This window comes from Arachis ipaensis, chromosome B8 (genome assembly GCF_059453495.1).
Source record: "Arachis ipaensis isolate K30076 ecotype BB chromosome B8, ASM5945349v1, whole genome shotgun sequence".
Classification (NCBI taxonomy): Eukaryota; Viridiplantae; Streptophyta; class Magnoliopsida; order Fabales; family Fabaceae; genus Arachis; species Arachis ipaensis.
In genome coordinates this window covers 69,455,682-69,481,969 of record NC_142443.1, presented here as the reverse complement: position 1 = coordinate 69,481,969, position 26,288 = coordinate 69,455,682, and the positions used below count along the sequence as shown (strand labels likewise).

General features: G+C 32.4%; 2 protein-coding genes across 7 annotated transcripts; both read right to left on the bottom strand.

The window, feature by feature from the left end:
* Window positions 1-9,783: 9,783 nt before the first annotated feature.
* Window positions 9,784-12,456, bottom strand: LOC110265556 (uncharacterized). Its single transcript, XM_088495623.1, has 6 exons — window positions 12,334-12,456; window positions 11,807-12,238; window positions 11,498-11,728; window positions 10,926-11,247; window positions 10,679-10,779; window positions 9,784-10,101 (listed from the first exon to the last, which is right to left on the bottom strand). The coding sequence occupies exons 1-6, from the start codon at window positions 12,454-12,456 to the stop codon at window positions 9,784-9,786; spliced, it is 1,527 nt and encodes a 508-aa protein (XP_088351749.1).
* Window positions 12,457-15,606: 3,150 nt separating this feature from the next.
* Window positions 15,607-22,813, bottom strand: LOC107613441 (uncharacterized). 6 transcript variants are annotated; one of them, XM_021109530.2, is made up of 8 exons: window positions 22,189-22,813; window positions 18,957-22,109; window positions 18,804-18,867; window positions 18,004-18,081; window positions 17,622-17,725; window positions 16,796-16,867; window positions 16,481-16,639; window positions 15,607-15,818 (listed from the first exon to the last, which is right to left on the bottom strand). In XM_021109530.2, exons 2-7 carry the CDS (start codon window positions 19,049-19,051, stop codon window positions 16,621-16,623), a joined length of 432 nt encoding a protein of 143 aa, XP_020965189.1. In that variant the 5' UTR covers window positions 19,052-22,109; window positions 22,189-22,813; the 3' UTR covers window positions 15,607-15,818; window positions 16,481-16,620. The 6 variants fall into 6 exon arrangements, 1 of the variants encoding a protein (XP_020965189.1); XR_015896521.1 differs by lacking the exons at window positions 18,804-18,867; window positions 18,957-22,109; window positions 22,189-22,813 and having other exon boundaries at window positions 16,481-16,650; window positions 18,010-18,084; XR_015896519.1 differs by lacking the exons at window positions 18,804-18,867; window positions 18,957-22,109; window positions 22,189-22,813 and adding an exon at window positions 16,311-16,358 and having other exon boundaries at window positions 16,481-16,650; window positions 17,622-18,078.
* Between the last annotated feature and the right edge of the window lie 3,475 nt (window positions 22,814-26,288).

Genomic DNA, 26,288 nt, shown 5'->3' with positions numbered 1-26,288 from the left:
GTCAAAGAGGGAGCAATTAGTATCATGTAGTAGGCCATTCTAGAGAGAGAAGCTCCCCCTTCTCTCTAGAAATTAGGGTTATTAGTTTAATTTCTCTTTAATTTCTCCTTTTAATTCTTCTTTTCATCTAGTTTCTTTTAGCTTTCTTTGTTCTATTGCCTTAATTTTCTTAGGTTATCTTGTTAATTTCTCATTTTGGTTACTTTTTATGTTGATGAACATTCTTGTTATTTTAATTTTCATTTAATGCAAATTGATGTTTTTATGTTTATTGTTATTTAATTGAGTTGTTATTATTATTTTCTTACAATTGGTAGTTCTAGATTTTATTATCTCTTGTTATTTTACCATGCTTCTCTTTTATACCTTCCAAGTGTTTGATAAAATGCTTAGTTGGATTTTTGCCTAGTTTTTTACACTCTTGGTTGGAAAATTGGGTAATTAGGTGAACTTGAGTGGTGGATGTCCATTCTACATTGTGTGAGGATTGTTAGTTGATTTGGTTTCCACTAACTCTAAGCCTTCCATTAATAGAGTTGGCTAGGACTTGTGGATTGAGATCAGTTATGCCCTTTTGACTAATTCTCGATGTTAGAATTGACTAATTGGGATTAATTCTACACAATTACCATGTTTGTGGTCCATAACTAGGATAGGAATCCTTAATTCCCTAATTCTTGCCAAGAGCTCTTTTTGCCATTTATTTCCCTTTTTATTGCTTTAATTACTTTCATTTATTTCCTTGCATGCTTGTTTATTTTTCTTGCTATTTACATTTCTTGTTTGTTGCTATCCCAAAATTCTCAAATCCTCCATAGCCAATAATTGAGCACTCAATTGCAACTCCTATGGAAGACGATCCGGGACTTAAAACTCCCGGTTATTTTGTATTGATTGTGACATCTTTGGAATTAAAATTTGATTGTGAGAGTTCATTGTTGGTTTGGACTATGCTATTAACGAAGTGATTCTTGTTTTGATTAATTCTAAACTGGCAATAATTTTCCCATCAAATTTTTTGCACCGTTGCCAAGGAGTTACAATGGTGTTATATTATTGGCTATTGTGAATATGTTAGTATATGAATATCTTAATTTTTGTTTGTTTTCTTGATTTTGTTTGTGTAGAAGGTTAATTTTGGGAGCTCATAGCTTGTTGCAAACTCCATCAAAGCTTGGTGCAATCAATTGAGAATTTTGGAGATTCAATCATTGTTGGAAGCTCCAAGATGAATACAAGCACAAGTATCCTTGATTAGAGCTCTCGATAAGTCCAACTTAAGGACAATAACCCAAAGTGCTAGGTGGGGGACACCCCACCATGGTACATTGTTCTTACCTTCTCTTTTTGTTTATAATTTGAGTTTATTGCATTTTGCTTATTTTAGTTAGCTTAGATTTAGTTTAATTTTGAGATTTTTTAGGTTAATTTCTGTATGGATCATGAACTTATGGATTTTTGAATGTTTTGAGGTTGAGCATTTGTTGAGCTAAGGCTTAGTTTCTTGGAATTTGAAGAAAAATTTTTGGAAAAACAGGGCGCTGTGCGTGCGCACACCACTGTGCGTACACCCACAATCACTAAAATCCGCATCTTGTGCGTGCATACCCGCCTGTGCGTACACACACCAGCCTTTATGCCCTCTGCTAGGAGCGCTCGCACGCCTTGTGCGCGCGCATTCCCCTGTGTCTTGCGCTTTGTGCATGCGCATGCCACTGTGCGTACACACACTAATCATTCTTCGCGCATTGCATGTGTACGCACCCATCCGTGCATATGCACACTCAATTACACTCCCTCTGTTGGGAGCGCTGGCATGCCCTGTGCGTATGAACCCCTACCACTTTTTGTTTTTGTGCGTGTGCACGGACCTGTGTGCACATGCACACATGATCCTTTTCCCTTAAAAAAAAGAGTGTTCTGTGCGCACGCACCCCTTTGTGCGTATGCACACTTCTTAATTCCCTTTCTGTCCAGAGCATTTGCACACCCTTGTGCATCCGCTCACTTCTCCTGTTTCGCCTAGTGTGCGTGCGCACACATGTCTGTGCGTACGCAAAAGTGCTGTTTTGGGCATGCTTTTCATTGCTCTTTTAACCAAGCCCTAACGCACTTCAACCCCTCCATCCCTCTCTTCTCTTGCCTTTTTCATGTTTTTTCTACTTGTTTTACATAGTCTTTATTGCATCTCTTTTTCATTTTAGTAATTATATATGGTTTGGTTTAGTTATTTGTTAATTGAATAAGTTGCAAGTGTTTGTTTGATGTTGATTGGGTTACTTCTTACTTGAATCTTGGCTTCATTATTTTGATGAATATGTGCACTGAGCATTAAGTCTTTGTTTGATTGCCTAAAAGAATCGTGAGTTTGATTCATATGTTGTAGCTACCAGATGCACTAAACTATATCCTTGTTTGGCATCTTAATCATAAATTGTGCACTTTTCCTTTAGTGAGTTGAGTTGAATTACTTGTTCATCATGGTTTTAAAATCAATACAAGCACATTACAAGGCACTTGTTTGTTTTTAATGCGTTGCATTTGTTTGAGTGACTTAACTTGATTCTTGTCAAGCTTATCACTTTTTGCAATAAGTACATGTATCTTGTGACTATTGCATTATGTGTCAAGATGAATAAGGAGTTTTCTTTTCATCACAGAATTAGTTATTATTGATTATGCCATTTTCTATTCATGTTGCGCTTTCACTTGCACAATTTCAATAACCAACATCTCATATATTCAATTCACTTGAGTTGTGGTTACCTAGGTTTGTTTGTGTCGTATCTCTTGCTTATTCTTTACTTGCAACCTAGGCTACTTAATTGAGGAACACATGCTATTTTTCTTTTGATAGTGTGGTCACCATTTTACTCGGCCAATGTGTGTGTCCTAAACCGTGCATACTTAGAATGCACACATTGTCTTTTATCACACCACACACATCTAACTTTTCCTTAATCCTTGTTTATTTATTTTATACAGCAGTCTGGCCCCAGTGCCCACCAGCTGAAGGTGGAGCCTCACATCTCTTCACCCCCGGATGCAGTGCATGCACGGAGGACCGTGCAACATTTAAGTGTGGGGGAGGATCCGCAATTCTTGGGGCGTAAATTTCTCTTTCTCAACACTTTGCACTATGTTCTAGTTTTTAGTAGTTATGTTTTTGTGAATATTTGTTAGTATTTTATTACAATGCACTTTGCTGAGCTTGCTTGTATATATCTTAGCTTGCTTATAGTTTTATAGTAGTAAATATTTGCATGTTGCTTAGTATAGGAAATAAGTATGGTTAAAAACAACAAGGAATTTTCAAGAAATCTCTTTTAGGGCGTTCCATTGATTAGATTTGAAAACTTGTTTTTGAACTTGCTTGAAGTATTATTTTTATGGAACATAGAAAAGAGCCTGTACAAAATACCTAGTGAGACTTGAGCTTTAATTGTGTGGTTGCACATTTTCAACCACAAACTTTGTTCTTGTGTGTTATACTCCTTTATGATTGTGATCTTAGATTTGCTTGAGCTCACACCGTTCTGCCTCCTGCATGTGGCTGCCTCCTCCGGTCTCAGAACTCACACCCCCGCCAGCCCCAGACACCCGCCTCTGAGGCGACTACCCTCGTGCTTCCCTAGATTGCCCTTGCCTCGTTCTTCTATTTGTGTGTCCTCTGCCAGCTTCTAATTTTTGTGAGTAGTAATTGTTACTTAGCTTTATTCATTGTTATTTGATTGTTACTCGACTTTGTTCATTATTAATTTGCTTGCTAATTTTTGTGCGTCCTCTGCCAGCTTGATTTGTGGTTTTATTCTTTTATTTATGCATGTTTTTCAATTTCAATAATATTTCAATCTTTATGTGCGAGTAACCAAGCAATTCAATGTGTGTATATGCCGAGACTGAGATTGAGAAGATGCATCTATGTAGATTGTGTATCATTCATCAGTTATATAAAAAAAATAAAAAGTAAAGATGTTGCTATATCTAGATATATGGATCGATATGTAAATGTTGTTGCTGGATATATTGTGCTATTCAATATTCATTTGGTAATCTCCCTGGTTCAAAGTTTGATTTGTTTGAGGTATATGTCTCCTATATTACAGTTTTTAGCAGAGAAGATCAACGGGACTCAACCTTCAATATGGTGCCCACTTGAGATAAGGTGCTGTAGAATTTAGAGTGACTTTGACCCGGGGAACTACAGAGATTAATTTGTATTTTAGTCAGTCTTATATGTTTGAAGTTATGTTCTCTCTCTCTCTCTCTCACATATGTATCTCTTTTATTTATTTTATTTTATTTTATTTTTAGTCAATGGCAAACTATGAAATTTAAGATGTTTTTATCATAATAATTTTAAATAAATGATAGTAACAGTGGAGGAAACCTCACAGAAGAGGGACTTCTTAAGCCATTAAATAATAAAATTGACTTGCCTTGCTCTTAGTAGGTTTAAGAACAATATAATGATATCCCTTGTCCATTTGACGATCTTAATGTAATTCTTTGCTTCCAAGTTCTTCATTGGATAAGTTTCTCGGTGAAACTTTGGAATTTTTTTAAGCTTCTACATACATGACACTTTAGTTTTTTTTTTTATTTCTTTATTTTTTATTTTTATTTTTATGGAATATGGTTTCTGTACGTAAAAACATGAAAGGAAAAAGTATTGTAATCTTTCTGTTCGTCTACTTGCTTGATATTGATATTTCATTTTCATTTTGTCGCAGAACACAACATCAAAGTGGTTGCCTGGAGTGCCAGTACCTATGGATCTAGCTTTCTGTAAAACTTATGTCTATAATATAGTTGCTGATCCATTTGGAAGCTTATACTCATTCTAATTTCTATTTTATATATACTGGGCCTAGGTGGTGATGCAAGCTGTGGTGATGCATAGGTGCCTCTGGTGCTGTATTCTATTTAGGTATCTTCATATATGTTGCCTTTCTTTTGATCCAGGACAGAGTTTGAATAGGAGTACTGGTTTAGAGGATTGATTGGGTTATTCTGGGTCACTTTTAAGATATACATCTCAACTCAGTGGTTCTGCATTTGCTGAATCATCAACTTTTTCATTCTCATTGATTGAATCAGTTTCTTGTGAGGACCTAGAAGGTGTAGGATCTTTTGATACCACATGCTTGCTAAGCTCAACTCATACTTTGAATCATGATATTAACATATTTGGTGTTGGAAATTTGGAGATACTTTCTCATGTTTCACTTTTATGTCATGTAGAAGGGTGTATAATAATAGTCGGTGTCAAGCAGCATTAAACTTGGTTAAAATACTTCTATTATTGCTGGTTCTGATGTTTTATCTAGATATGTCAAATGATTACATTATTTGGAACGAAATTGCGACAAAAGTGAAAAAGAAAGCTGCTTTTGATTTAGATTTCTCTTCAAAGTTGGATTCCAGAAATTGCTTAGAAACATCCAAAGACAATCTAAATATTGAGCAAGAACTTCACATGTGAAAAGAAAAGGCAAAGGAGCAAGAAATGATCAATGAAGAGCAAAAGGTTAAGTTGAATGATGCTGAGTATAAGTTAAAAGATCAAGGATGTCAACTAAAAGTTTAACAGAAAAGAATTGATTCTACTGAAAAGACACTTCATGCTTTGTATAAAAAGTTAAATCTCCCACTTCCTTCAACCGTGGCTCTTCGATTGGCGTCTGGAGTATATAATTTTTTATTTAGATTTAGGAATTTTTAGGTGAATTAGTTAGTATATTTTATTTTATTCATGATATTTGACATTTTTAAAGACTTTTTCTGTTTTAGTTTAACTATTTTTTCTTATTTTAGTTTGATTGCATTTATAGGCAAAAGTATTTTAATAATAAATATTTTTTTAACTCTTTTATGATAATTAACTTTTTCATGACTTTATTATGTATTTATAATTTCAATAATGTAATATAAAAAAATTGATTATGATGGTCTTAATATAAAAAGTAGATGAAATACAATTTATTTTTTAAAATATTTATATATTAAATAGCAAATTAATTTGTATGAAAATTGTTTGATATATTATATTAAATTTGTAGAAAATTTGTGCAAAAATAATTTTTTGTTTTGTATGAGATTTGTTTCAAATACGTAAATTATATTAAATTAAATTTGTCTGAAATTTAATTGAAAAAAATATTTGATTTGTCTAAAATTTGTTTGAAAAAAATCTATTATATTTGACTAAATTCGATAGAAATTTTTCTAAAATGAAATATATTTTTTGTTTGAAATTTGTCTAAAATGAAATATTTTTACGTTTGAAATTTTTCTAAAATACATTGTTTTTGTGTTGGCTAATCTGTCTAAAATGTCTAAAATACATCATAATAGTTGAAAATCTAGCAGTTAAATGCCTATTCAAAATCTATCACAAAATCGTCTGAAAAAATTTTCGGATAAAACTTCGGACAAAATGTAGATTAGCAACAAAGGTTTTTGGGACAAAAAAAAAATGTCTCAATTTTGTTCGAAAGAAAAATTTATCTCTAATTTGTTTAAAATTTATCTTAATTTCGTCTCAAAATTCGTCTGAAAAATACTAATTTCTAGTAGTGATAAAGACATCGAAAAATACTAATTTCTAGTAGTGAAGACATGGCAACAAGCATGACGCGCACTCTCTTGCTCTTCTCGCGCATATCTTCCTCCCTCTTTGCAACGGTGTCAATGGCAATGGTGGCAGTGGCATATCTTCCTCCCTCTCCAGCGCCATCACCCTCTCCTGCTTCTCTGCTCTCTTGTGCTCTCTCACTCTCTTCTCTGTACTATTGGACGGGTATGTTAGGGTGAGAGGATGGCAGCTAATGTGTGGTGAGAAAGTGTGTGTTAGCATAAAATTAGGGTTAGGGTTTGTGTTTTGATTTAAGAAGGTTAAAGTAGTATAAGAATTTTAATAAAATTAAAAAATAGAGTAATAATTGTATTCTAAAATAATTATTTTAAGAATATTTATTATTGATTAATTTATTAATTAGCTTCAAGTAGTTATTTTAATTTATAAATTAGAGATAATATAATTAATTTTATTTTAGTTTAAAAAATTAAAATATTAAATTTCAAATCTTAATTATTTTTAATTACTAAAATTTTAAATTCTAAATAAAAAATATCTAATTATTATAAATATATGTATAAATCCTAATTTTTAAATTCAAAGTCTCATAATTTTAATTTAATTATTTTTTGCAAATAAATCTTTTAAAATAAAATCATAAATAAATAAAATAAATCGTAAAAAATTTATCATTTAATTTTTCAAAAATTCAGAATTTTACAAGAGTTATAACAAAGACCATGTTCATTTGGTATTTGGAGGATCTGTAATAAAATTTATTAGTTTTATTATTTCTAGATAGTGGTAGTAGCTTTTGATTTTTCAATTTTCGGGGTTATATATTATTATGGCATGAGAGAAGATCAGAGGATATATTTTTCAACACGTCTAACACTATTATGGCTGTTGGCTTTGAAAATCTTATGATTTTGATATGAAAAAGTATAGGTAAACAACAATATTACTGAACAATGTGTACAATACAGTTAAGAAAGTAAATTACTTCTAAATTTAATTGGTGATAGTGTGTTTTAGTTGAATTGAACTAATTTTAAGACCCGTTGTTGTTCATGTTGTTCAAGAAAGTCATTAGATACCTAGTATAACTCTTTTGATATATGCTTCTTTCTAGATCAGAATATGCAATTATGCATGCATATTGATTTCACAACTAAATAGTTGTGCAAGTAGCAAGTGAGTGATAGAGTTCAGAGTATAAGACCCCATTAACATTATTAATTTGAATGGAATTTAATTGTTATTGTTATAGAGAAATGGCACCATCATCATCATCATCAACACCATCATCTTCTAAGACAATAATGGCAATGCTTATTACTATCAATGAGGTCATGATGATGGTAAAAATGGTTGTGCATCATCACGAAAAAGTGGGTGTGTTACACCAAAGACTAAAAAGTTCAAAATTCCATAAGTCTCAATAACAAATCCATCCTCCCCTCCAAAGTTGAAGAAAAGAGTGATGCCAACTTACTTTGTCAAAATCACCAGCATCATTATCATCATCAGCATTCTTTTTTTTTTTTACCTAGCATAGAATTTTTCTTCTTCTCAGCACTCAAAAATGTCTCTGCTTAACTTCTTGAATAATTTTAGAGGTGGTGATTATTATTAATTAATTTAGTATTACTACCTGAAATTGCTAATGATCCTCTCAAGTGATGATAGTGTATTATTGATTTATTGTTAAATAGAATGCAAAACTAGATACTTTGATTTCATTATTAGGAATGATGACTATCTTATTCTTAATATATAGTATAGTATAGTAGTAGAATTGTCTGGTTTTTGTAAATTATCTAAGTGTAATGTTTATTATTAGAGTTGTGTGTATGCAAATTAAATTCTAAGTGTGTTAAAATTATGGAGGATTAAGTAGTTTTAACTCATAATTATCTTTGATATTTATTTGGAATTTAGTTGTTACTATGATAGAGAAATGACATCATCATCATCATCTTCTAAAACAATAATGGCAATGCCTATTACTATCAATGAGGATCATGACAATGGTGAAAATGTTTTTCTATCATCAAGAAGAAGTGGGTGTGTTACACCAAAGACTAAAAGGTTCAAAATTCTAGAGGTCTCAACAAAAAGTTCACCCCCACCTCCAAAGAAGAGAAGAGTGATATCAACTTGCTTATCAAAATCACCATCATCATCAGCAGCAGCATTCTTTTCTTCACCAAACATAGAGCTCTTCTTCTTCGCAACACTCAGAATAGATTTTGCATGAAATATAGAACCAATCCTTGTGACTAGCTTTTACAGAAACAATATTACCAACAATCTAGCAAGATGTTTCCTACTGGAAGAAAGAACATGTGAAAATACATGACTTTCAACCAAGGTTGCAAAAACCGAACCGGTCATTAAACTGGTCAAATAACTGATTTAATGGTTTAATGGTCTAATCGGGGTCAAACTGTGGTTAGACCGGTTTAATTAAATATACAATAAAATTATTAAAAATTTAATATATAATTTTAAATGTTCAAATAAAATAATTAACATAAACAATAATTTTAAATATTAAAAATTTCTAATTAACTCTCAAATTCTAGTAAATGATCAATATAAATACCCAGAATAAACACTCCCAAATCCAAATACATACAACTATACAAGCCAGAGAATCCAAATGCATAAAAAAATTCAGCAACTCAACCATCAGAAATTGAAATTCAGATACACTCACAATCCAAATACACTAACAATTCAAATTCAACAAATCACACCCCCAATAACCCTAACTTAGATCCAAAAGAAAACACAAAAGAACAGCAACTCGATCATCAGAGAACAGCAACTCAATAATCACAGTAACTCAGAATCAATAAAATAAACAAAATGAACAAACATAAATGGAAGCAAACATAGATTTCAGCCATGCATACTCAAAATCATGAACATTATTCAGTTCCAGAATCATACAAAAACAGAAACTCGGAATAATAAAACTCATAGACAGGCGAGACAGAGATAGACGAGGTTAGAACAAAACTCAACTGCTGGCGAAGGAGGAACGGCGAGACAAAGACAGAGATGAGGGAAGAATGGCGAGACAGAGACAGAGACGAGGGAGGAATGGCGAGACAGAGACAGAGACCAAGACGAGGGAGGAACGAAACTCATCTGCCGGGGAGGGTAGAATGGCGAGACGGAGACTTGGATAGGATTCAAACTGACAGCTCCTCGATCTGCAAGTCCACAACCACGACGACGACGTAGAGAAGAGTAGACGACGGCCACGAGCTTCGACATGCAGGTACAGAGGCGACGGCGTGGAGGAGAAGAGGATCGACGGCCAAGGACATCGATCTGACCCTCTGTCCGTCACTGCCGGCGTGACGGCACCCTTTGGCTGACGAGAAGTAGAGTTCGACGGCGACGGAGGCGGTGGCTGCTGCTGCTGATGGCTGAGAGAGAGAGGGGTAGTGGGTTAGGGTTCCGTTTTTGTGTGAGGGAGGGGAATAGAGAAGGATGCTGCTTTCAGCCTGCCCTTTTTATATGCTGTTATAAAACCGTTCGGTTCCATCGGTCTGCCGGTTTACTATCGGTTCGACCGGTTTTTCTGCCGACTTTTTGTCAAGCGATTTTTCATTTCAACTGGACCGATTAGAAAACCGATTCCCGATTAACCCGATTAAACCAGTCAATCCAATTCGGTTTTCAGTTTTAACTAAGGTTGCAAGAACTGGACCGATCAATAAACCGATGAGGTCACTGGTTCACTGGTTCGACCAGAATTCAATCGGGATTCAACCGGTTTAATTAAATATTAAATAAAATTATTAAAAAACCTAAAAATAATTTTAAATATATAAATTTAATAATTTTTAACTTAATAAAATTTAAAATTTCACATAATAAATTATCCATAACTTAATATCAGAGGTTCACAAACAACTTCAAACTTTAAAGTTTATAACTAAACAAAAAAAATGCACATAATGACAAACCCATAATGTTCTACATTCAAAAGAAATAATTACTAGCAAGTTTTCAACAAATCAAAGGTGCAACTCATCAAAAATCATAATTATCATTAAGTGTTCCAATATCTCCATAAACAGGTAATCCAAAGCCACCATCATCAGAAGTACCACCAAAAGAAGCCGTATTTGAAGAATCAGCGACATCAGGCAAATCCACATCAACTTTTACATCTCCATCTAATAAAATAAAATAAAAAACCAAGAAAAAATTAAAGTTATAACTTTACAACAAATATCTTTAGTAAATGAAACAAGTTTTGCTATTTCAATCACCTTTAGGATATGAAGGCATAGCATTATCCGTGTAAATTAAATTTCAATACCTTCGATGTCTCCATTAGTAAATTCAGGATCATCTTCATCTGCCATTACCCAAAAATCTACTGTGTCAATGCTTTGAATGTCAATTGGATCATAATTCTTCTTCTTGCGATGCATTCTAGATTGAAGGCGTAGATTATAAGTCACATAAACAATGTCACTTAGCCTTTGATACTCTAATCGGTTCCTCCTCTTTGAATGGATTTGTTCAAAGAGGCTCCAGTTCCTCTCACATCCGGATGATGAAGATGTTTGATGAAGAAGACGAATCACCATTTTTTTGCAAATTAGGAGCACTCCCACCGTGTAGCCTCCACCATTCACCTACCAGGATATGAAAGTCAAACATCAATTCTCATTCAATATTTAGAAAACTTTCAAAGTAAATTGAAGTTTGAACATAGAAATATAATAACCTACCAGGTTCGAGTCTCTTAATTGCTTTCAAAGCACTTTCCCTTCCAAAACTTTTTTTTCGATCTCGATACAACTGTATTTCTTGCATTGCGACAACTGAGTCATCGCAAAGAGTTTCAATATCAAATAAATCAAGTAAAGACCTCAAAATATTTACCTTCTCAACAAACTCCTCACTATAGAAGCAATCTGGATTCAAAAAGTATGCTGCTGCATGGAGGTCACGCTTCAAATGGTTATCCCACCGTATTTTCAAGATACTTCTATAAGGTGTGTATGCAACTTTTCTATTTCTAAACATTGTCTTGATAGCAATTTTGGCTCTTTGCATGCCATCATACACGGATCCCAGAGAAGGTTTCTCATCAGCATCAACAAGCCTCAATAACTTAATAAGAGGACCAACAATCATCACAATAGTAAGACAATCATCTCAAAACTTACTATCCAAGATAATTGAGCTAACCATCTTCCCATTGACACTCTTGGATAATTTATGAGAAGTGAAATATTTGTCCACCACCAATGATTGCAAGTCTTCTTTATGATCATATATACTTTTCAAAGTAATGAAAACAGTAGCAAAACGTGTAACTCCTGGTCGAACAATTTCTTTCCAATCTTTTCTTTTTCTAAGCCATGACAAGAAAATCATATGATTGTAAACAAACACAGTCACTTTTGAAGCACGAGAGGCAAGGTCAGCTATGTGAGGAATACTTGCTATGTCTTTCAAAATAAGATTGATGCAGTGGGCAGCACAAGGAGACCAAAAAATGTTTGGATACTTTTCATGAATGAGTTTTTCAGCAGATACATAATTCGCAGCATTATTAGTAACCACATGCACAATGTTACTAGACCCAACCCACTCAATAACCTCAGCAAACAATTTAAACTAGGTATCGGCAGTTTTTATCATATCAGAAGCATCAACAGACTTAACAAATGACATACCAGCAGGACAATAAACTAAAAAATTAATTAACGTACGCTGCCTTTGTCAGTCCAGCCATCTGCCATCAGTGTACAACCAATGCTTTTCCACGAGCTCCTATATCCTTCAACAAGCAACTGACACTCCTTCTTAAGATCGCCCAGCAAATGAACTCTCATTTCACCGATTTTTTGCCAAGCGGTTTCTAGCCTTATCTGGACCAACTAAATGACCGATTCTCGGTTAATCCAGTTAAATCAGCTGGTCCGGTTTGATTTTCAGAACCATGCTTTCAACAAACAATCAAAAAAGAAAATTCAACAACTTAAAAAAGGATTTCACTTGGTCCTAATTAGAATGGTACCCTTTGATACTTCATCATCTACAGAAAGTTGGGGTTGGTTCTCAATAACATTAATTGTTTGAGAGGTTAGATCTCCTTGGACAAACAAACTTAAAAAGGACAAAATGAGATAGTAAGTCAATATCATATGTTGACAGCTTGCAAGACAAACGACAAAAAGCTAGAAAAAAATCATGTGTCATTCCCACACCTTTTTCGAAAAGAAACAACATCAGAAAAATCAACATTGAAATAAACTCGAGAAACATCAAAGCTACTCTGAGTATTAACATCATTCAAGTACACATTGGGTTTAAAAAACTGGGCCACAAGGACAAACGACTCACAATCAATCCTAGCTAATTGCAACAACCTGATCAACGAAGTTACCAAATAGTGTACACTACATCTTATTTCACCTAAACAAATACATATAAGAAAAGAATAAGGGCACAAATCAAGCAACGAAAATAATATTTGATCTGATGAAGTTTAATCCAACAATATCAATTTATCCATGCAAAAAAAAAGTCTCCAAAAAACAAACTCTAGGTCCTCCAAATAAAACTCCATGTGTTTACTCTGTTGTTTGGATTTTGCATCTTCCTTGTCTACCACATGACCAATACAGTTTACAAAACAAGAACAAAATTCTCTTGTTAGTGATCCTCCTAGCAAGACCACTAATAAAAAGACTAACAACAAAACATTTAATCTTTATTAGCGCGTATAAACTGACCAAGAAGATGGTTTTGATTCAGCGAAGCCATTGACTCAATATCTTCGTACTTGGTAAAGCTGTAAGGGCTGAATGGAAATATCTCACAAGAAAGGAGACTAACAAAAGTCTTGATATAGAAACTTGATCTGTACTTGAAAGGAATTGTCTTAACTGATTTCCCGAAACCCTGCAAAATGAAATTCCTTATTGAGTATATTTGATGCTTGCGAATCACGTTCTTGAATATTATTACACTTTTTCTCGAAACGCCACAATGCCTTTAGTCGCCCTGCATGCAATGAAAAATAATACTAAATGAGACAAATCCCACGACACAAAAATGAAAAACACGGTTCATCATAGAATAAATTCAGAACAAGGACTAAGTAACCGATCACTCACCCAGTCATCCTGAAGCACCATTTCAATGCTATACACTTCGTCTGGATTCCATTGACTTGGAACCTCATACATTCAAACAACTCCAACCACCAGAGATCATGCTAGCTTGGACGGGTTCACATCCACAACTCGATCAACTTGCTGGCTTGAGCCATTCGAAACATTAGCCATTGCCATCATGATTTCACGCGAGATATGAAAAATCTTTCGCATGCTTAATCGAAACTTACCAGATGATTTCCCCACAGTGGTGATCCATGATCCTTCTCCTTAGCCAATCAGATGAGAGGATACTAACTTAATTGCATATGTTTGAAAATTCCTTTAATTGAGAGAATTGCTTAAATTGTGATATCTGATGTAGTGGCAAAGGTGTTTGCCTCAAACTAAGTCATACTAGTTCAAATCCTAACAATAGTGACTAGGTTAGTGTGTATGAATGAGTTTGTATGATAAAAAAACTATTTATGACCAACAATACCAAAAAAAAAATAGGTTAAATTACACAGTTGGTCCCTACACTTTCAGTGAAATTACAAATTAGTCCTTACACTTTAAAAGTTTGTAATTGAGTCCCTAAAGAAAATTAAAATTTGCAATTTAGTCCCCGTCGTTCAAAAAGTGTTTAATTTAATAGAACATTCTCAGTATATTCTCTATTTTAACAAAATATTCTCAACATATTTTGAGAATATTCTGTTAAATCAACACTTTTTGAACAGTAAGGACTAAATTACAAATTTTAATTCTCTTTAGGAGCCCAATTACAAACTTTTAAAGTATAAGGACCAATTGTGTAATTTAACCAAAAAAATATTACCAAAGAAAAAAATAGATAAGTAGTTATTAGAATTACAATTGAAGGGTTTTAATTATCTTATAACCTATTTTTATTATAATTAGATGATTAATATAATTAAATTTCAGTTAAATCAGTTGATGTCTTTTACTATATAATTAAATATTTTATCTAAAAAACTTTTTCGTTATTTTAGTGTTGTGTTATAATTTAATATATATAATTAAATATTTTATTCTATAATACATGGACACTAACATGAACACAAGATACGATATAATATGTAACACGCAAGTACACAAATTTTAAAATCTTATAAGATACGGAGACACGGCATATATATAAAATATAAAATAATTCTTTAACTATTTTTAATGTCCTCTTTCAATTATATCAAGTATTTAAAATACTTTTTGTTTTAATAAATAATAATAAATATTATTTCTAAACTCATTTCAAGAATACATATAACACAATTACTATCAGAATGTCACGCTTCCGGCTACACTACCACTACAAGAAACACCTTTAATATCAACGGCCAAATCGCCGGCTAGGCCGTCGATAATATTAAAAATCGACGGCAAAATCACGATGGACAAGGTCGCTATTAAGCATGTCGATTTTTCAAAATTCTAATAAAATCGACGGCTTACCAGGCCATCGATAATAATTCATTAAAATCGACGATCTTCCCGTCTATAATATGAGTGTGAGAATTTCACCTTAATAAAATCGACAGTTTTGTCGTCGATATTATTATACAAAATCGACACTATTTCCGTTGATATTTGATTCAATAAAATCGACAAAAAATCCATCGATATTATTATATAAAATCAACACCGTTTCCGTCGATATTTGATTCAATAAAATCGACAAAAAAACCGTCGATTTAATTATTAAAATACCAACAAGTTCGTTGTCTATATTTTGTTTCCTTTTGTCTATTTAAAAAGCAACAACTTTACCGTCGATTTTAATAGTCACATTTTTTTAATTATTTTTTCTATTTGAAAAATAGTAGACAACTAATGCAAATAAAATTTATACAAAATATTAGATAACAAGACAAATAAACTTTTAAATATAATTTATACTAAATATTAGATAATGAATTTACACATAAATGGATTGATGGACTACTAATATAAGCTTATTACACTTCAACATTCTGTGCCTCACAGTAGCTTTCAAAGGAGATACAGACTCTTAATCAAAACAGCTTACTGAAGGTGTCTTGTTGACACTGCTTCCGTGTATCCAGTCACTTGAACTGTGCAAGAAATGATCAGCAAACTTTGTAAGAGACTAAAGAAGAAATGATCAGTAAACTTTTCAATGCAAAATAGTAATGAACAAATTCTGTCTAAAATATAACTATTTAAATCTCAATGGCCAACTAAGCGATCATGGATGAAATTAAGTAGATACAAAATTCTTACAAGAATCCAAAAATGCAAAATGATGAAATTAAGTAGATACAAAATTCTTACAAGAATACAAAAATGCAAAATGTAGAGGTCGAATAGCTAACTGGAACACAAGAATTAACATGGAAGCAAAATATAATACAAACAAATATTAGTAAAATTTAAGTAGTATATATGGCTGACAAGAAATCTTTAAGTGCTCAGATAAGACCACCAAAGAAAAGAAGACTACAAAAAGATAGTTACTCCCCCAAGAAGGTCATCAGCAAGAAATGAGAATCCCACTAAACTCATACTCAATGAATTTCTGTATATCTGAAAAATGGTTTACAAACCTTAACCGGCAATTTTGGGGGTTTATTTAGCACCATGATAGCTGAGTCCTTCGAATAATACATTGAACATAACATGCAATCAATAAATATATTGCCATGCATTTGAAGAATAAGAATAGTAACAAGAAACTATAAAATAAAATAATTTTGACATTGGATGCAAGACATGCCTTATAAATGACAAGCCTTTGCAGATACTTAATTTCATCAGCATTGGGATATAGTGTTCCACTTGGTATAACATCATATCTTTTGGAAATTCTAGCCTCGGCAATTGGCACAGGGATATGAATTCTTGCCCCTTGCTTTATTACTTCATTAGGTCTAATCTGTAGTGAAGCTGTATTGTTGTAGTATTATTAAACCCAAAAGCAAAGCATATTATCATAAGCATTTGACTGAGAAAAAAAAAACATACATATATGAAACTATCAAAAGCAAAGTTCGTCATACAAAATGAAAAAGTATACAGTAAAAATTAATACCTTTCGCAAGGGTCTCCTGGGCTCTTCATTTTGAGATAAATTATTGTCAGAAATTGGGTCCTCCATTTGGACCTAGTATAGGAGAAGTACAAATAAAGCCTGTGAGCACACCTTTCAATTTCCATATCTATTTCCGACCATTAAAAGAATTAAGAACAAAAACAAAGTGGAGTTAACTACTTAGATTAAACAACACTATTGTGCTTTACCATAAAACATATCAAGAGATAAGTCACTTCAAATTAAATCTAAGCTTTCCTAAAAGTTTCTTCCACAGTTTTTATTAAAGATTATATAAATGTTAATTATCAAAGAAAGCATAGATCCAACTACCTTGTTACAACTTGTAAGCAAATAGAAGAACTTTGTAAGCATTTATTCACATTCTTGTAGCACAGCATGCCAACAAAATATTTATAAAAGTGAACAAATCAATAATCTTTTTGGGGTTAAAAGATATTCAAAAGCATCATATAACTATCCACCATTCAAATATAAATGAGAGTAGTTTTTCATATTTAGAATAAAAGAAGAATATTACTAAGACAAAGGCAAGAATGAACAAGAAGATAGAAAAATTAAACAAAGATTTAAAAAAAACTATCAGTGAAGCATAGCTTTTCAATCTCTCACCATGTCTAACAGGGAAAATCCAATAAAAAGATTATAAGCATTACACCAAATCGATGTTTAAAGACAAGTAAATTAAATCTAGGAAAAATTCTAGAAATTCATTGTCCAAAATAAAATAGACAGTGTTGCATAAAAAACAAAATGGAACAACAAGGAATGGAAATGAAAGTGTAACAGAGCAATGGATTCTTACAAGACCCTCCTTGAAATGAGACTCGATGACAGAACCCAATATGCCCTTGAAGTAATACTTGATCCAATTAACAGCAGTGACATAACCATCATGTTGCTGCCTGCCTGCCCATCTTCACAACTTTCATTAGAGCCTAAATAGCTAGAGTCTTAGCTATTTACCACTAAATTGAAACATATCATCATATAGATTTCATTCTTTAAGAAGTAATTTTTCCTATATTTTTAAGTACAGGTGTTGCGTATAAAAGGTGAAAAAGTAAATGCACATAAAGCCGCCATCACCACCACAAAATCTTCAATCTTAGTATATTTATCTCTAGTGTAAACAAAAAAGTTCAAGTTAAAAATTATATAAAAACTATCATCTAACAACTAGGAACCTTCACCAGTTTTTGGCGCTGATTTAATGCTTGCAGCTTGTGCCTTTCAAACTCGTTTTTCCTTCCCTCCTTCCTTAACTGTTTCACAAAACATATAACCAGTAAAGGACATAGAGAATAATGCAGTGCAGGTAGGTAAATCATGTTGGGAAGTGTTAGATTGATCATGATCAGCTATCATACTAGCACAAGACACAAGTCTAGCTAAACATGGCCATCTCTGTATACTAATTCTACCTATTGAATATGAGTTGTTTGAAAACTTCGAAGAAGCAAATAGTTTGTACCCTAAATTAAGTATTAACTCGTGCTTACTCACGCTTTCCTTTTTTTTTTGAAGAAAAAAATAATAAACTTTTATCACCTTAAGTTAGTTGAAAGTATTGTGAACAAATTAAACAAAATCATGAAAAAATGAGGAAGCTTGACATACTTGCAGAAGTTCTTTCTCTCTAGAAGCTTTCTATTGCCGAAACTGTTCTGATTCTTGTTTCTAGATTCCACATCAACAACGACAAAATAAATAACAAGCTGGTAAATCCAGAGCATAAATTCACCAAAGCAAATGTCAAATAAAATAGGAATCCTACCATATCACAGTGACCAGCAAAAAAAGATGAAAACTCAATAGGTAAATTGAATCTCCAAATCAAGAAGAATTGATTATGCTAACTAGGTTTCAATAATATTGATGCGATTGTTATTAACAAACGCAAATTCAGAATTTCATGATGAAAATAGTAGATACAAAAATTGAAAAAATAAATATAATAATCAGAGAGAGACAGAAAGGAACTTACAAGAAGCTGCGACGGCGACAGGCCCATAGCGACGGCGACCGGCAAAGATGTTGCAACGACGAATCTGTGGAAGAACTTACATGCAGATTCACAAATCACAATGTGATAGAGATAGAGAGAGAGCGATAGAGAGAGAGAGAGAGAGGAACTTACATGAAGAGGATGGCGCGGCGGCAGGCTCGGCGGGGGAGAAGAAGAAGCTCTGCTCTCCGGCAGCTCTCTGCCTCTCTCCGTGACCGTGACTCCATCTTTGGCGTCTAATCTCGGGTTGGAGAAGAAGAAGCAACCTCACTGAGATTTGGGGTTAATTAGTGTATGTATGTTCTGAATCTTTGAAGGTTTGGGATTAATTTTGGAGAAATTGAGTGATACGTTGGATGCAGGAAATAAATGCGGGTATGATTTTTGATTGATAAAAATAGACGGTAGTTTTGTCGATTTTAATAAAAATAAAAATCAACATTCTAGCCGTCTATTTTATATAATAAATTTATACCTTCCACTTAATTTTAGAAAGAAATCTCAATCGTCTAAATTTATCGACGGAAAAAGATGCTGATATTATAATTATTAAAATAGACAATCAGTCCGTTGATTTTAAAGAAAAAAAATTTCACCCACCATTTCGTCGATAATGTGACGATAAAAATTCGACAACAAGCCGTCGAAAATTATCGACGGAAAATCTAACCATCGATTTTTTGTGTCGATAATTAGACTATTTCTTGTAGTGTACTCTAATAGCAAGAAATATTACGACAACTTCCATATATTTAATATTAAAATATGAACATTTAACTCGAAAACCGTATCGCTACTTTCTTTGAAAAACCAAAGGTTCTTTTTCATTTTCAAACATGCATATATAACCAAATTCAATCACAATCTTCATATACATATATAAATATATATAAACATACTAGACTTCTCATTCAAGTAACTTACAAACAAAGGCGAGAGGTAAACTATGACTAATATATCCAAACAAAAACACAATAGCTAAGAACTCAACAAAAACTTCATAAGCTTTCTCGTCCGTCCTGAAAAGAGAAGTCTATCGGGGGGTGAGAACATCGTCCTTGCAGGTTCTCAGTAGAGGATTTCAGAATTGTCATAAGAGGATACGAATGAAAAGAATAATGAATCTCAAAAGCAATGATCATCGTTCGTCTTATGAATTTTTTTGAAAACTAATGGTTAATTATCTAAAAATCCATATTTCTATTTTAAATTTTATAAAGGCCATTCAAACATAATATCAAAAGGGTTTCATTACAGACCAAAGGACCATACTAACCAAATCACCACCGATTCATCCAATCACGGCCTCCGACCCAAACATAACCAAATCACATCCTCCGGCCCAACACAAAATCAAATCATGGCCTCCTACCCAAAGCATAACCAAATCACCAACTAAACCACCACGCTCCGGACCAACCAGTCACAATCACAAGTAATAAAGTTCAAACACAATCAAGAGCAATTACAGCAAGTATGACAATTAGCAGTTAAACAGAGATACTCACATAGGCAAACCAAATACAATATGCACACACAAACAATGTCACGTAAATACAAATGATGCATGCCTGCTCTATGGCCAATGAGCTCATCTGTCGGATATACAGCCAAACCCAATATGTACAGTAGCGAACCCTGGACAGTCCATTGGTGCGCGCAACCCCAAGGGAAATTCACTTTCCTTGGAGGAATTATCCGAAAAGGTTTAAGTGTCTGGCCACATCTTGCGATGGAACGTCAACAAATACCAACCCGGAGCAAGCGAGACAAAACTACAATCCTTGCGTCTAACCAAGAAACTCAAATACCATCTAGGAGCAAGCGAGACAAAACCACAATCCTTGCATCTACCCCGAAAGCTCAAATATCAATCAATCTCTTTTCAATCAAACATAATCAAATCGAATTAACAATACAAAACTGAACTGAAGGGAATCTTCGACCTTCTATCCAACTCTCCGGTGTGACAAGCGAGGGAATCCTCAACCTCAAGGTTGTCCACCATAACAAGAGAGAAAATTCTCAACCTCATCTATGATTCGAATCAATTCAATAAGACTCATTTTTATTCCAAATCCAAAAGTCTCAAATCGACTTCAATAATCAATTCTTCTTTCAAAACTTAATTCTCACTTAATTGAAAATTTCCAAACTAAGTCAAACCATTTCAAACTCAAACCTCTTTCAAAAGACAAAAGAAAATTATTTATTAGTTAAATCACTCAACAAGGTTTTTAGACTTTAGGAGAGCGACAACCAATCTCATCTTTTTAAACTAACTTACAAAACTTTCTCAAGAATCAAAATCTCAATTTAAAGTATCCTCACGGACTCCAATCGTCGTCTCAAAATTAAATAAGTTAAATCATAAACCAACTTCAAAACCATTTCAAGTTTTAAAACTTTTTCAACAAGGTTCAAGCCATACCAATTAGAAATTGAAACTCCTAATTAAAAATCCCAAAAGTATTTATCCTCAAATCCATTACTTTAATAGCTCGAAAATCTTTAAAAGTACTCAACACATATCCCTTTTGATTAAAATTAATCAAACCAAACTCATTTTCTTTTAAATTCATTAAAATTCTTAAATCATAACTCTTTTTTTAGTTAAATCAAAATCAAATAAAATAATTCTTCAATCAAATTAACCAAAAATAAAACTTCCGAATTCTCATAAAAATTTCGGTAACACCTCCCCTAAAATTCGGACTTTGCTACCCTTCTCAGTTCCCAACCAAACCATTTCTCAAACTCTTTTCACATCATTTCTAAAATCAGACCAATCCTAATATCTCAAATTATTCTATCATAATCCAGAAATCAATTTCAAGAAACCAGTCCAACAACGACTAATTCAACAAACTAAATCAACAAATAAGAATAACCAGCCTTCTCAATAATTCAATAAATCAATCAGATAAATATTCACATCCATCCAAAACAATTCAGTTCAATCCATAAGACTCACGTAACCATAAAAATATATTTTTCATATTAATATCGACTTGTAACAATTCTTGAATGTAAAATTAGTTTAAAAAAAGGCCCTAACTCGATTAGTCAAAATCCAGAAATTAAACGCGACAATTCCCTTTTATTCTTAATTCGCAACAGCAACCTCGTTGATTTCCAAGCAATATAAACAGCAAGATCACAGAAACAATGACTTATCATGAGAAACAACCAGAATGACACAGCAGCAGCTTTGACTGCCTCCTCCAACAACAGTGACAACAGAACAACAGCGGCTCCGGTGATGGTGGAAAACCTCAGCGGCAACTGTAGCAACAATGCAGTGACAACAGTATCCCCAGAAATTGAAAGAACGAAAACTAGAATCAAGAACACTCTTACTGACAATGGATCCTGATGATGACAACGCCGTTTTTCAGCAGCCAGGGGCTCAGCGATGCAACCCGTAGTGACGACGACGGCTGGGCAGTGACGAAGCTCCCGCGAAGCTCCCAATTCTCTCTCCCGTTGGGCTCCTGGTTCATCTCTCTCTCTCCTTGGGCCTCCACCACTACGATGGCGGCGACTTTGAAGCTTCGGTGGCAGCAGGAACGGCTTCCAGGGGCGGCGGTGGTGACAGGAAACTCGATGGCGCAGGGTGACAAGAGTTCGACGACGGCGACGCGGACCTCACGACGATGACGATGACAGAACAGGACGCGATGGCGACGACCAGGCAGTGGCGACGACCTCCCCCTCTTCTTCTCCTCTGCTTCTCTCTGAACAGCGTCGACGGCGGCTCAGCAGTGGCACCAGGACGCGACGACGGAAGTTTCTCCTTCCTCGCATTCAGTTTCTCTCTCTCTCCTTGAACTCTGTGCTCCTCTCCTTCTTCCCCCTCTCCTTCATTCTTCTTCTCCTCCCTCGGGTTTCTTTCCCTCTCCGATTTTGCCGTGTATGTGAGTTTAGTGTGCTGAGGGTGAAAGGGGGTAGGGAGTGGCGGCTGCTGATGGTGAGGGGGTGCTAGGCTTAGTGTTTTGTTTGTAAATTTGGGTTAGGTTTTAATTTGAGAAAAAAAAGGAGTAAGGGTAGATCGGTAATTTTAAATAAAAATAAGAAAAATATAATAATTAAAAAGTAATTTTAATTTAACGATAATTATATATAAAAATATTATTTATTTATCAATTTATAAATTATTTTTAAATAAATATTTTAATCTAAAAATTAAAAATAATTAAATTAATTTTTTTATTCATAAAATAAGGTTTAAATATTTAAATTAAAACATATAAAATTTTTATTACTTTTCACTTACTAAAATTTTAAATTATAGTAAAGAAGTTATCCAATTTAATATAAAATTTTTGAAAATACAATTCTGAATAAATATAATAAATCATAAATAACTTATTATTTAATTTCTAAAAATTTGGGTTTTATTTATAATATATGTTAAGAATAAGGTTGGACATACTGATATGCAAGGTAATATTTGTTTTCAGAGATAGGATACAAAGATATGGACACCGAACACATTGTTTTCGAGATAGTTTTTCATGTTTTTGTGTCCACTTTTTTACCAAGAATAATGATGGACACGAGATTTAGAAGGGTGGACACGGACTTTTTATAAATTTTGTTTTCCTTTTTATCCATAGATATTTTTTATTATTCCACTATTATCCTTTCTTATTTTTCCTATAATTAGTCTTGAAACTTTTGAAAGATAAATATTATTAAAGGTAAAATTGATCTTTTAAAATACTAAAAAATAATTTATAAGTTGTAATTAATTTTATATAATTTAAAAAAATCAGTTTTTAGATAAAAAAATTAGTTTTCTAAATAAAAAAAAAATTTATGTGCAAAAAATATTTTTTTTCATGTAAAAACATATTCTTTTTTAAAATTAATTTTTATTTAAAATTAATTTGGCTTATTAACCTAAACAAAATTTTTTATTAATCAAACTTAGATCTATTTTTTTATTAATCTTAACCATATGTATTCCTACATATTAATAATAAATTTAAAAATAAAATAAATATATTTATAATTTTTATTTTAATATAAATACTATTATATATATTTTTTATTAAAATTTTTTGTCTCTTCAAACATTTTTTCAAGTTTCGTCTGTACTCCTACGTATTCTTATTATCTATTAAATTAGTTTGTACTTGATGTAGAAAATTTGAAATCATATGATTATTTTAGTCATTTCATATAATATTTTAGTTTTGTCCACTGGACATTATATTAGTGTTTTGTACATCGTATCCAAACACAATACACAAACAATAATTTTTAGTGTCTCCGTCTTCTTGTCTCTGTGTCTCAGTGTCATGTTCTGTCCTGTCTTTGAAAACAAACGCAGCTTAATAGAATTTATTTGTGTCTAAATGTGTCCGAAAAAGAATTTTTTATTTTTATTAAGATACGATTGGACACAGCAAACACGCGTGTTAGACAAATATTGATGAGTGTCGTATCCAAAATGTATCTGACACGTGAATATGAAAATTTAACAAAGTGTTTATACTTCATAGATCTTATATAAATATTTTTTTTATTAGAATATAATAACATTTTGTGTGTTTGTATTTTATATATTATTTTTTATATAATGATTATTCCAATTAAACCATAGTTGAATCAATAAATAAATAAACTAGAAGAAAGAACCATTTGATAAACAATTAAACCACAGAGTCATTATTTTATTCCCTCTAAATCAATGAAAATCGAGTTGATGGCAATGGCCACATTTTTGCCCAATAATGTCAGAAAATTAGTGAAAAAAATTTTGGCATATTTTTCACATGGTTAGAAATTTATAAATTATAATTAAAGTAAACTATTATTTCTATGAACGAATGTTCAAAACGCAAATAAATTTATTTACAAAAAAATAAAATTAATTTTATATTCATAAAAAATAAATTTTATTAACAAAATTATGTAAATTCTAAAAAATTATCCTAAATTCTAAAATTATCTCGATTTAACCTAGCATAATCTAACCCACCTTTAATGCTCAACCTTTCAGCACCACCATTCCAATCCTCAATCTCTTATCACCCCATCCAACTTCTTTCTCATCAAACTTCCATTTTTATTTACCATCACTGCTACCTCATCACCATTATTGATGTCCTTTTCTCTTTACTACCACAACCACCATCAGTAATTCTCCATTTCCAAAAAGTCAGACCTTCCTATTCTTCTAACAAGCGACAATCTAAATTCTAAAAATTCAGAAAAATATATGATTTGTTCACGCAAAATTAGAAAGACACCGAACCAAAAGAGACGAGAAATAATTAGTAAATAAACTACTTGACAAGTTTTTTCCATCTTTTTTTTGTTCTCATTTCAATAATAATAAGATAGAAACTCAAGTACAATTAGCCTTATGTGAAGTTAATAATTGGAAGTTATTAGATGATAATTTAATTAAATTTATTAAATTATTTAATAATTTTTAATTATAAACTTTATGTAAAGTTAACTGCACCAAAATTTTTACCTAATAATAAATATTAATATAATGAAAGAATTGAGATTTGGGTTTGAATGATGTGTAAAAAAAAATAAATATCCAAATCTTGTTACTTTTTATTAGGGCTGTCTACGGATCGGATCGGATATGGCCGAAAATTCGATCCGATCTACATAATTTCTATCGGATCGGATCGGATACAATATCCGCGTTTTTTAGTGTCGGATCAGAACGGATCGGATTGCGGATATATCCGTATGATTAAGCTCTTTTTTTATTATCTTTTTAAGTAAAAAATTCAATAAAAAATGTTTCTTTCACACTTTTAAATTTATTTGTTCCTAAAATAATTTTAATCAATTTTTTTCTAAATAACAAAAATAAAATAATACAACACATAAATAACAAGTTTAACAACTACTAACTAAAACATACAAACTAACAAATAAGTAAATATAATAACAAACATTTCCAACAAACACTTCCAATAAGTGAAAACAACAAGCACTAAAATACTAAAAGCCTCATTTAAAATAAAACAGCAACATTATAACACACTAAAATCTAAACAATCTGCAAATGCTTATCAACCATTAGCAGAAATAAAACAACTTGATCCAAGATTATAACACACTAAAATCTAAGATTGTTGAAAGAACATTGAGAATGAAGTTTCTTGCTACTTAAAAATAAAACAACTTGATTCATCCCTTCTTAAATCAGCAGGCAGCAGACATCAGGCAACCATGAATCGTGTATTCCTATTAAAATAATACATATTGAAAAATTAGTTAAACATGTTAGAATAAATTGAACAAAAAAACAGTCTAAGTTATTATACACTAATACAAGTACTTAGTTATAAACTTATAATACCTAAGATGGTTCAAGAGGATGTAATTGACTTTGAACTTCAGGATCTTCAGCACTAGTAACTCCAGAAAATTCTATTCAATTAAACAACCAAATATGTCAAAGCCAATGGGATAAAATAAAGAATA

Excerpts from the sequence above, each read along its gene's own strand:
- LOC110265556 (XM_088495623.1), bottom strand. The coding sequence starts at position 12,456 with ATGAGAGTTCATTTGCTGGGCGATCTTAAGAAGGAGTGTCAGTTGCTT. Across the intron at positions 11,248-11,497 it reads GTGAGGAGTTTGTTGAGAAG|GTGAATGGTGGAGGCTACAC; the intron begins GTAAATATTTTG and ends ATATCCTGGTAG. Across the intron at positions 10,102-10,678 it reads ATGGTGGCTTTGGATTACCT|GCTGAAAGCAGCATCCTTCT; the intron begins GTTTATGGAGAT and ends TAAAAAGGGCAG.
- LOC107613441 (XM_021109530.2), bottom strand. The coding sequence starts at position 19,051 with ATGGAGTCACGGTCACGGAGAGAGGCAGAGAGCTGCCGGAGAGCAGAG. Across the intron at positions 18,082-18,803 it reads TGTCGCCGTCGCAGCTTCTT|TTAAGGAAGGAGGGAAGGAA; the intron begins GTAAGTTCCTTT and ends TTTGTGAAACAG. Across the intron at positions 16,868-17,621 it reads CTCATTTCAAGGAGGGTCTT|GTCCAAATGGAGGACCCAAT; the intron begins GTAAGAATCCAT and ends CTCCTATACTAG.